The 12,149-nt window shown below is 42.6% G+C and overlaps 1 protein-coding gene across 1 annotated transcript; it reads right to left on the bottom strand.

Moving 5' to 3' along the window:
- Window positions 1-5,505: 5,505 nt before the first annotated feature.
- On the bottom strand, window positions 5,506-10,551 carry LOC112102708 (coagulation factor IX-like; the record flags this gene model as incomplete). Its single annotated transcript, XM_026646297.1, has 2 exons — window positions 5,506-6,182; window positions 10,434-10,551. Coding segments are annotated over 2 exons (663 nt in total), but the record flags the coding sequence as incomplete, so codon positions are not given.
- Window positions 10,552-12,149: the final 1,598 nt, after the last annotated feature.

Here is a 12,149-nt window from a genome sequence, read left to right on the forward strand (position 1 = left end):
GAGTTTGCTTTTAGTGAAGACCACAGTTCTGAGGCATTGTTGCATTATTACAGGAACCAATGTAGTCTTCAAATAAGAGGCTTTAATGTTCTCATTCTTCATTACTTTATAGATGCTGCCCTGTGTAACACAAGAAAGTTTAGTTCCCCCTGAATTAAAGGTGAACTAGTAGCATCCTATTTTTGATGCTCCTTTGGAGACTTTGAACTAGGTGTTACAGAGAAACAGCACCATAGCTGGAATTACCCTGTACTATTCATCACATTCACAGCATTTCACAACTTCATCTGCACGGACCGGGACTGCAGTTTGTCACAGTCATAAAGGGTTTGTCATAGACATAAAGGAAGATATTCTTTGCGATTTCATTCCCCGCCCCCTCCTCCATGGAAAGCACAGTATTTTATTTTTGCCCGCTGTTTTTCCATGACATCCATTAAGTTTCATCAGAGAAGTAAATCGACAGTGTCCTGACACTTCATTTAGATGCCTGAAATGGATTGTACAGGTTGAAAGCTTTACCTATTTATTTGTTGTGGTGGATTGCAAATGAAAGAGTTCAGTTTTAGTAAACCAAAAAAAATAAAAAAAGCCACTTTTTCTAGTGAATTCATCGTATGGAATGGGTTTAGATCTATTGCAGCTTTGTGAATGTAATGGACAGTAAGATCATCTTCTGGCTGGGTCATTGATTTCAATGGGCTGGGGATCAGGCCCACTGACTGACAACTCAGGGTTGTCAAGAATCACTTAGAGTTCCAGGGGTAACACCTGTATCTAGCAAGTTTACATGTAATGTATTGTCCTTCTGGAACATGTGCCATAACTATAAGTTACATGTCCACATTTGCACTACAGATGTTCTTCTTCTAAGACTGTACTTGTCAGCATCTTTATTGATAACTTACCTTGTGAATTTTTGACCAAAAAAAAAAAGAATATTACAATGTTTCATAATTTATTTTGTCTGTCTAGTTTTCTTTTTGTAATACATATGTACAGGTGGTTTGACTTTTAAACAGAGCTGTATAAAGATAATTCTGATTGCATTGAAAACAGGTTAGTGGTATGCATACAATATCGAATTTACACACTATCTCAGTGGATTGAAATGTTTTATACTGTGGATTAATGAGGGACCTTTTTGATGTGAATTTGATTTGTGAACCAGGAATTCTGAGTTATAGTGTAAAGTTGTTGTATAAAACATCATTTTTATTTTCCAGTGACCGTTTTTGTACAAAGGAATTGCTGAGCTACTGTATGACTGTCATTGGAATTGTATGGTACATTTCATAGCATGGTAGTACACAGAACTTATGCTGTTTGGCACGTCTCTAACATAACATTACTCATCCATCCTCAGAAATATGAAACTTGTACAGTAGATCAGCTGCATTTGAATTAAGGATCACTGCAAATACTAGAGATCCCAATATTGTCCAATTACTGGCATTCTTAATGAACAGATTTGAAATCATCCAAATACATTTCTACCTATTTTCAATAGGATCACAGAGCACTTGTTGAGAGTAAAAATAAGATTCTGTTCAATTACTATTGGGGCTACTTATAGTAGTAACAATTCTTGTGGTAAAAAGTACACATTTTTGAGGTACAAGTATAAATAGCAATGTCTCAATCATAGCATACATTGCATATTAAAATGGTTTGAATTTTCTCTGTCTTCTATAGTCTTGAATCTAAGCTTTGACTAATTTATGAGACTGATTAGTTCTGCAAATCTGACTGTACACTCTTAGACTTTTCACATTTGGACCTTTGCACAATAAATGTTACGTTACCTTAAGTATCTGGTTTAATGAGGGTGTTCATGTATATGGTACTATCCAGCAGAGGGTTTTCTCTGTCTGCAAATTTAAATGAACTATATTGTATATGTACTTGTAAAAATGTGTTAAATCTATATTTAAAAAAATTTAAACATTGTTAAATAAATTCATGAGAACACTTAATTCTGTCTAACGAATACTGAACTTTTACTTTACAAAAATAGTTTTCATTTTGTTGACTGTATTTCCTTTCTTCATAGCAGCCATAAAGCCCTCATACATATTTTGACATAAAATAATACATGTCGATATTATAAATGAACTGATTTGTTTAGTGGTGGATAAACTGGTGATAAGAGGGACAGAGGTCTCAGTGACAGTGCTATAATGCTAAATGTAAATCCTTTGTCCTTAATCTTGAAATCTTTAGTGAGCATTGATCTGTATCACAAAACTACCAGACAATTTGGCACATCTGAAACTTAGCCAAGAGGGTCCTAGGACTGGAATAGTAAAGGTATTGCAGTTCAGAGTGGAAGAATTTTTGGAAGAGTTGTTTGGGGAAGCTTGGATAGCCCTTGCCTGCAGTATGGATACCCCTGATTCAGGAAAACACTGGAGCATATACTTGATTCCTATTGACTTCAATGGAATTAAGCACATGTTTAAGTTAAGCATGTGGTTAGTGCTTCCCTGAATTGGGGCCCATATCTGGCCCGAACTAGTGTCTATTAAAACAACAAGGAGTCCGGTGGCACCTTAAAGACTAACAGATTTATTTGGGCATAAGCTTTCGTGGGTAAAAAAACCTCACGTCTTCAGATGCAACTTTACCCACGAAAGCTTATGCCCGAATAAATCTGTTAGCCTTTAAGGTGCCACCGGACTCCTTGTTGTTTTTGTGGGTACAGACGAACACGGCTACCCCCTGATACTTAGTGTCTATTAGTAATTCATTTGCATATAACGCCACTGATGTTTGCAGCATTTCATAGATACAGCCGGCCAAAATTACAGTGACTGGTGCTTTTCAGAAACGAGGCTAAAATTAGCTCAATTTAGAGAAATACAGCAGCTGCATTTAAAGAATAGCTGGAGGCAATATTTTGCTTTCTGCCATAGCGTGGAGCTATGGTTACCCCCATATGAAGTATTCATTTGTTTCATCCGCTCCAGCATAGCTGTGTCATGCTGCTGTAAGTGACAAGAAGGTGGCAGTCAAGCTCCCTTTTGAACACTGCTGAAGGGGGAGGGGAGACGCCAGATAGCAAGTTATTCAGCATCCCCTGAATGTGCCCTTTGATCCATGCCATGCCAGGATTGCTGTGGGATTACTGTATTGGGGGAGTAACACATGATGCTTTCCCAAGGCTCTTCACTAGACAGCCTGCGGCAGAGACCTTGTGAAATGTGCATGAGCCATAAGCGTCCAAGTGATACAGTGGACATAAAGAAGTCTTATTGACCGTGGGTCCCCTCCCCCGCTAATATTCTGCCTTCGTGAGGGAAGGAAGCCGGGATGGCGGATGGTCATGCAAATCAAGGAGTATTCCTTGGGCAAGCATTTTCTGTCATGCTTTGACCAACGCCCAAAGTAGAGCTGTGTGACAAAGCTTGTACGTCACCAGCATGTGCCAATCACCGTCCTGTAGAAGTGACAGCACAGCCTATGGAATTTTATAGAAATCACTGTTTTTCAGTGGAAACAAGGAGACAGGAGTTAGTGATGATCTTCTTTAAACTTACCCTCAACTATATTTATTTCATTTCCCTTGAATTTGGGAAATACAAGTGCATAGATAAACAAATATGCAATTAACCAAGTGAATCAGATCAAAATTTGCTACACCTCTGTAGAGGTCTCAGAAGGCTCTGTTTAGTTTAGCTCCATCAGTTCCTAAAGCAAATCTCTCTCTGCCTCTTATGGGAAGGGGGCACCCTGGATGGACTCATGAGGCCTTCTACAGGACCCAGGAAAGCTACGGCCATTTCCGCTGTCCAGGGAGAAGAGAGCTGTGAAGGGACACCGTGGAGCTGAGGTGAGCAGGTCAGGAAGGTGGCCAGTTGACGTACAAATAACATGGGGGTTGGTGGGTCCTGTAGCCCAAAGCAACACAAAGATAGGAGCAGCAGGTTGCATCCACCAATGTACCACGCACCATGGAATGGCTTTGCTACTGTTACGACTTAAGCCCTGTCCTCTCTGAGTGTGCAGTAGAGCCCTTTCGCTGAATCAAGTATTAGTTTAGATATCTAAACTACCAAGAAAACGATGCAAACCTCTGGATGCATTCATCCCACATCTCAACTCAGTGCGAGTTCTGTAGGGGATGGTTTTGCTACAACTGAAATGTGCTGCCACACCAAAGATTTCAGCCCTAATGATAGAGTTGTATTTAGTTCCTGTAACCATAAGCAACTAATACTTCCAGCAAAAATTGAATCCCACACTTAGAATGTGCATTACTTTATTAGACAAGCACTTGCTCAACACAAGGCTTTGTTTTATTCTAACAGCCAGTGACTCGGCAGCATTTGTCTGCTTTTTCCAGTTAAGTAGCTAAGGATATTCTGATAGCAATGAGGAGGTGAATGTGGAGGCTACAAAAGTGGGTGGAACTTGATAAATTGTTACCCAAATTTTCACTTTCTCTTCGTATGGCTGAGCATACGATGCTTCAAAATGTCAGAGTCTAAAGGACAATATTTTTAGCCCTCTTAGGTATTCCATCGTCAGGTTTATCTATTAAAGCTTTTAGTGTTAGAATTAACCAGTGATGCCCAAAGCACAATAATGTCTTAATACTGTAAGTGCCGTGAGTCAGGGGAAGATCAAAGGGATATGACACGAGACTGGAGAAAGGTGTTTATGTTGCATGAATCGATTGAGTGTATTGTGCAAGAGCCTGATTTATTCGAGTGGCAAAGCTATCGTTCATTTTAATAGGAACAGCAACAGACCGTATAGACCTAATCCACTGCCCCCTGGAATAACTAGAGGACTCCTACTAGTGGGCAGTAGATCAGGCAGTAAAGCCCAAATCCTCAGAGGCACCTAACTCCCATTGTTTTCAATAGGCGTTAGGTGCCTAAATACCGCTGAGAACCTGGGCCTTAGTGAATTAAAATGTTTTTAGGGTTAAAATCCCATTGAATACAAAGTCCAGATTACTTGCTTTCCCATTGGAATGACATCTATTCTCAAATACTTACAATCCTCCTTGTTCTATCATTTATGGGTATGAGCTTTAAAAATATCAGGCCAGTTCTTCCCATGGTATAAATAAATGTGCATGGGTCCATTGAAGTTAATGGAGTGACATCAGTTTACACTAGCAGAGGATCTGGTCGCTAGTTTTAATTAACTCTGAATAATACAATGAACGTTAAGTTATGGTGATAGATGCCAAACAATTATCTTTTCATAACCTTGAATCAAGTCTCGGCAGAAATCAGTATCACAAATCCTGCAGCTACTTTCACGTGAGTTTAATAGGTCTGTCCTTTCAGGTTATTTTACATCATGAGAACCAGTGTTACACGTTAATAAATCTCCTCTGCTACAAACACGCGACACTCAGTGACTTCGAAGGTAGTGGCATGCTCATGAATGAGGGTAGAATTTGGCCATTTACAATGAATGCATTTTTTTCCTTTTTAACCACATCTACTCTCAACTCCCTGTTTAAATATTTATCTTCAAAGAGAAAAATTGATTCTATTAAAATTGTTTATTAAAATGCAACATTTTAAGAAAAACAAATTAGGGTTTTTTTACACTTGCCAACATCTCCTAATCAGGCAATCCACAGAAAAGCAATAGAAAGGTTTAGCTCTATGTTGATTAGCCTCTTGTTTTATCTTTTATCCATCTGACGTACTTTGATACTCTGGTGTAGATACCATATTTGCCCTCCAACGCACACTCTTCCCCCCAGCTGGTTATTCCAGTTAGAAACCAGGTACCTTCTATTTCTGTGGTATGAGGGCCCCCGCTGTCCCCTTCACACGTATCTTTAGCCTCTGAATGGTAACCCGCACAGAACATATTCTGTAAGATAGAAAACCTGCTGCTTCTCATGCACGTTGCACGGTCAACGAATGGGACTTTCAGAACCTGTAGGACTGTGGCCACCCTTCCCCGGAACAGCTGGCTCCCCCAGCCACTCACGGTGCCAGTTCCATGTTTGAGGAGGCTGTTGGTGAATTCCTTGCTGGCGATGCAAATGGGGGTGACGTAGCTGTTGATCTCCAGCGGGGTCCCAAGCTCTAGCAGTGCTATGTCATTATGGTGCTTGTTTTGGCTGGCATTATAGGTGGGATGAGGAAAGATGTTCACCACTTGGCGATATTGCTCGGTACCGTCATTGACTTCCGTGTTGTGTTCCCCTGGTGAAATAAATGTGGTGCTTTTTACAATTACAAGCAACCTGTGGGTGACTAAATACACTATCAGGGTTAGTAACTACACATACAACTGATACTTTTAGTGTCACTAAGGCTCAGCTGGGAACCAAAATGTCATAAGTTCAAATCCCACCCTGGGAATTGGCTCAGACCCAGTGGTGATAGTGCACCGCAGTACGAGGAGATATTAGGTGTGCCGTCTGTTGGATGAGACAAGGTTCACTGTGCGTGTTACTGTATAATCTATTTGTTGCTATGTGTTTGTGTCACTGCAGTCTATTAACAGATCTCACTAAGGCCCTAATCCTGCAAAGGGAGAGGTTGGCAAAAACTTGCCAACTGCAGAACTGAGGCCAAAGTGTGTGATGATCTCCTCATCTAGGGTCTGATCCTGCCCCCTTTTGAAAGTGACTTCACTGGAAGCAGGATCAGATCCCCTAGTGTCTGCCCTACAAGGAGTAGGAAACCAAATACCAGTGATAGCTCGTAAGTAGTTTCCTTATGCTATGTGAGAGAGTCCCGTGCTGCAGAGCAGGTTATGAGTTATGTCCCTTATGGTGCAAACGTAACCCATTGATGAGTGTGTGCTATAGGCTCCCTTCTGTGCCGATCCCGGGAGGCGATGAATTGGTACAGTCCCCAAATCCAGAGCCTGGGCTCTTTTCTTCAAGCTGCAGCAGCTCATACTTTTAGCTCTAGAGGTGCCTGGTGCGATGACCACTCTCTTGAGGTGACAGACCAGGGACTGCAATGAGCTGCTATGGTCTGAGATAATGCTCTATAGCTGAGGGCTGTAACAACTCATATCCTTTGTGGAACCTGCAACACACACGCACCAGTGGGTTACACATACATCAAGTTTAGCTGACCACGTTGAATGATGTATCAGACCAGAGACGGTGGCCGCCCAGCTAAAGATCCAATAGTACTGTGTTAAAAAACACACACAAAAACCCCCCCAAACCAGTTGGGGGTAACCCTGGCCTCATAGCCAAAATGTTCGGTTGGGAAATAGGGGATGGTGATCAAAGTTTTGTAGTGCTTGGGATAACAGAAGTTTGGCGATTCTTTGCAGAGTTGTAAGGGGGAGCGTTGTCCCTGGATATTACAAAGTCTCCCGAACCAAGAATATATTTTAAAACAGACCCCTTATTAGCAAACAATACTCCAGATCCACAGCAACCAGCAGCCATTCTGTATCTTTGCCAGAAGGACCGCGCCCCCCATAGAGTTAGATGCAGGTAGTTGTTGCCAGCAACTGGAATATTAGGCCCTACAAAGCAAGTAGATGCAAAGTCTCTGTTCCAAAGCCCGTCTTTCCCAGCGCCTGCAGATCCCCCTCCCCCAGCTTCCTACACTTTCCTCTGCTGAGGATAAAAATCAACTGCAGGCGGTTTGCTGTTTAGGGCTATTGCAGCTGATTTTTTGGCAGGCTTATCCCTTCCTTAAAGAATTTTTCTAGACAAAAAAGGGGGAATTTGTCAAGACTTCAGGTGTTTCGAGGCTGCACCGCGTTAAGATTTATCAGAGAAGTCCTTTCCTTCCCAAAGGAAAGTCGACCTGCTCAGGCAGCTTGCTAACTAGCTCTGCAAGGAAACCAGAAGCAAAATCACTTCCCCCCCTACTGTGACCAACATCCTAAATCTGCAGGTAACTAGGGTGGGATGGAGGGGAATCCTGAGACCTGCTCAATAGCTTGTCACAAGCCACCCACTTCTCTTTTCTGTGGCCCAAAGTGGGTCGGGAACGTTTAGCCTCTGCCTCAATCTTCCTACGAGCTTTGCTGCAGTCTCTAGAATCTGAGCTGTTCTGTCTGTTGTATTCGCAGTGCTTCTGCTTTTAACAGTTTATTGGCTTCCTGCTGAACGTGCCACGAGAGAGCCTGAAGTCAGACCATCGGTTAGCTCTCTGTGTTCTTGTTAATGGTATTGTCTGACTGGCAGCTTTGCTCATTACACTGTTTCTGAGCCACCCTCATTGTGTGTGTGTGTGGGGGGGTGTGGGTGTGTTTTCAGTGCATTAGGATATGAGATATAAATGAGGGAGTAGGGATGTCTTTTCAGATGACATTACTAAGCTGTAAAAATAAGACACATATGGGGGAGACTTTGAGGGTTTTTTTTTCCTATTGGTTTTTCTTATTGATATTGCTGCATAATTGTTGCGGGACAGCCTGAATATATGCCCTATGTGGGGGGTAATTTTAACGCCTTTATTTTTGTTTGCTAAATATTTCAAGGGGGCGCTATTGTGCTATATTTAAAGCTAGGTGTTTGGCATGGATGGAGGGGAAAGTGCAAGGTGCTTGATGTGAAAACATCAAGTCACTGTGAAAACCTGCAACCCCAGATTTTTTTCCCTCTTTACTTGGTACCTGTCAATAAAATCCACTCCAGTAAAACCCAGCTGTGCTCCTGAACAATCATCCTCTATCCCAATCGGAGGGGTGCGAAACATTTGTGATGAAATTAGAACTGGATGAACTTGCAAGAAAATGCAAACCCAGAAACAGACCCATTTCCAAGCAAAAAATGGGCCCTTCTAACGTGAAACTGTTTCCGCTGTATGAAGAGCAGAAGTTGTGTATTCACAGTTTAACAGATACGCTCTATCACCCTTGTGAACTTTCAGGGAGGCAAAACTGGTTGAAAGTAAATGGTAGAAAATGTGGCACTCAACCTTCTGCAGACCCTGATCCTGTGCAGGTGCAGCCTGTACTGGCATGGAGCTCTGCTGAAATCAGTCCCAGGGGCTTTTTGTCTTAAGCCTTTTTGAGAATCCCACTCTTAATGTCTGAGTTGGTCCAAATTCAGTGACAATTATAAATATACCCGGATCACCTAACTTTTAGTCTGGGTGTGTTGCATGTTTCAATTGAATCTGTTGTTATTGGCGGCTGCTACTAACTAGATTTGTGTCCCGTGTGCTCAGCAGTTATAATATGAAATAGACACTTCATAAACAACTTGAGGAAACTGACTTGTGAACCATCACCTTTTTACCCTTGCCAAATCCCTTGCCTTAGTTATGGGGCCCTGCGTTGAATTATCTTCAGGTTTCCCATAGGCAATCACTAAAAGCTGAGTAGCTGGCAGGGACGGGGACAGCGGGTTGAGGGGGGAAATAGCATTGGTAAAGATGCAATGAAGTCATTTTGTGGATGTGTCAGTTTTGGCCTGTCTACACCTCACAGTTCCTCACATACAAGTTCAGTTCTCTACTTCAGTCCATAATTTCTACTTTCTACAGAATTTCAGTCTTTACAGGATCCATTTCTGCTTCTGCTGCAGGATCATTTGGATCATTGAGCCCTCAATTAACTTTCAGATCTGTGTGACGTTTGGCCAATGAACAGTTATTTTTATGAAAGTTTAAGGCCTGACAACAATGGAAGCAGAAATGCAGTTTTTAGCCGCCGGCAAGACTCTAGTTGGTCAATGCATTTGGAGCTGTGCGGCACACTGCCACCGATAGTCCTGTATTAGTCCCATACGCTTTATAGCCACAAACGCGGATATCCGCAGAGCATTTGTGTGGATGGGATGTGCATACAGATTTTGTATCCACGCAGGGCTCTGTTTGTCAGGTATTTCATGTTTTGTGTCAGCTAAGGCTTCTGAGGGGAGACTTGTCATATTCTGAGTGGTGGTTTTATGGATTTTTGTTTCACTAAAGTGAGACCCAAAAACTCCTCCCTTTTAGGCCCTGGTTGTTGGGAGCCATGATCCTGGAGACAACACTAAAGCCACCTGAGCTTACTATTCTAATTTACTATGGGCCAGATTTTCAGTTGGCGTAAACTGCTATAGCTCCATTGAAGTCAGTTGACTTTAATGGAGCTAAGCCAATTTATACTAGCTAAGGACCTGGCCCTACATCTTTGTTTTCTATAGTCAGTGGACACCTTAAAGCCTGTTACATTACAACTCTAGCTGTACCGTGGCACAGTTGTCTGGCCTGGACAGAGGCATCCATGTTCTAATACAGTTTGTACGTACAGCTGGAGTGGGATAATGTGGCTATGAGACTGTAACACAACTCTTCTTCCCTACCTGCCAAAAAACATGTTGTCCCATCAACCTAACAAACAAACCCTGCTGGAATATGGATGCCAGTCACAGGTCTAGGGGAAGCTTTGCCATGATAAACATGTTCATAAACTGGATAGCGCCAATTTTATTTAGCATGCCTAACTGAATATCCACTAATGCATTCAGACTTCCTTTTGCTTACCTGCCACGACAGTAATCTGTGCGCCAGGCTCAATGCAGTGCGCTGCTGTTACGATCCATTTTTCATTGACAATAGACCCTCCGCAGAATCCTACTTCCTTACTATTCTGCAAATGAACCTACGGAGAAAGAAATCCAACCTTGCGTCCCACACAAACCCGTAATGAAGAGAAATCAAACATCATAGGTATATTAAGGGAGCGGACAAAGGGTGAGGAACAGCCACTGCTAAATGGTACATGCAAAATTGACACTGTGAAAGCAACCACCCACTTTCCCTCATGCTCAAAGACAATTTCTGAGGAGTTCCTGAGCATCCTTCCTCCCCTCTTGAGGTATTTCTGTCCCGTCCTGCTGGTTTGACCACTTTTCACAGGACAACCTTACCAATGGCTAAATACCATCGCCCATCCCTCCTCTGGCTAGGTCATGACAAGGGGAAACCAATCTAACACAACGTGAAGTTCAACTCCCCTCACAGTCATTCCAGACAGACTCCTGAACAGGTTATATTGGCCACCAGTGAGAACAGTGGCAAGGGACCAGCTCCTCTGCTATCTTAAGGCAGCTAGGTGCTGCGCCAGTGGTAGCCAGGGGACACAGGCCTACATGTTTTACATTCCAAAACTTCATTTCAAATTAAATATGCAAACTTATTGGGCACAATTAATTTAGAAGAGGGATTTTCCAACCATGTTGTTCCTTAAATACCACCCGATCGCTACTAGAGATCAGCTTCCTCCTGTAAGTGTACCTGCTGCCTCTTTAGCCCCGAGAAGCAGAATTTTAAGCATGAGAGATCAATCCTTATGACTAAGAGAAAGAAGCCTACAAACTACAAGAGGTTTGCACCGAACAGGATCTGCTCTACAATTAAAGATCAATACTTTGTATCTCGCAGGTCTCTGTTAATAAAGCACAGTATCTATTTGTACAGATGAAAGATAAATGTCCCTGTTAATTCCAACCATGTTTTAGTTTGGCAAGAGATATCTCTAAGTAAGTTAATTGTAGACTTGAAGGTACCTGGCCACTGGAGGGCAGCTATAGATTGAAAATTACAACACTAAACCAGCTACTTAAATATCAGGCTGCAAAAGTATGAACATAATTTTAAAAAAGTATTTGCTACTGATTTGAGATGTGACCCAAACTAATCTCCAGATCCAACTGTCCCCAAGATCTGAGACAGTTTAGATGAAGGTCTGAATTCTGTGTCTTGGGCCCATGTCCATTAGCAATGTCTTAGATTTCAAGTGACGTTAGAGGCCTTCTCTAACATTAATCAGGCTGTTTGTGCCAGTCCATGACGGAAGTTACAGCACCATAAATTCTTGCCCAGAGCTGGTGTAGTGGTGCATGTTGTTAGTCATTCTGGGCTACCTTTTCCCTGTGTCCTTGTCTGTCTCAAGTAGACCAGCCCAGGTGTGGGGTTTTCTGCCCGAAGTTATCCATTGCAGCCACTAGAGAGGCTTCTCCTTCAGCTGCCAGGAGTGCCGCCTTTCTTGTGCTCTCCGGCTATCTTCCTGCACGGAGTGATTCACTCACTCTTTAGAAACCATCCCTCAACAAGAACGCCGCACAGAAACGCGTGAGGGTGTTGGAGAGAAGAGAATATTGACCAGAGAAAGTTGGGGTGGTGGGGGGGGGGGGGGGGGGGGGGGGGGGGGAAGGACAAAGGGGGAGAAAAATAGGTGGATCCAGAAGGCAACTCCAC

This window comes from Terrapene carolina, unplaced genomic scaffold, assembly GCF_002925995.2.
Source record: "Terrapene carolina triunguis isolate 2854851 unplaced genomic scaffold, T_m_triunguis-2.0 Scaffold34813, whole genome shotgun sequence".
In the NCBI taxonomy this organism is placed as follows: Eukaryota; Metazoa; Chordata; order Testudines; family Emydidae; genus Terrapene; species Terrapene triunguis.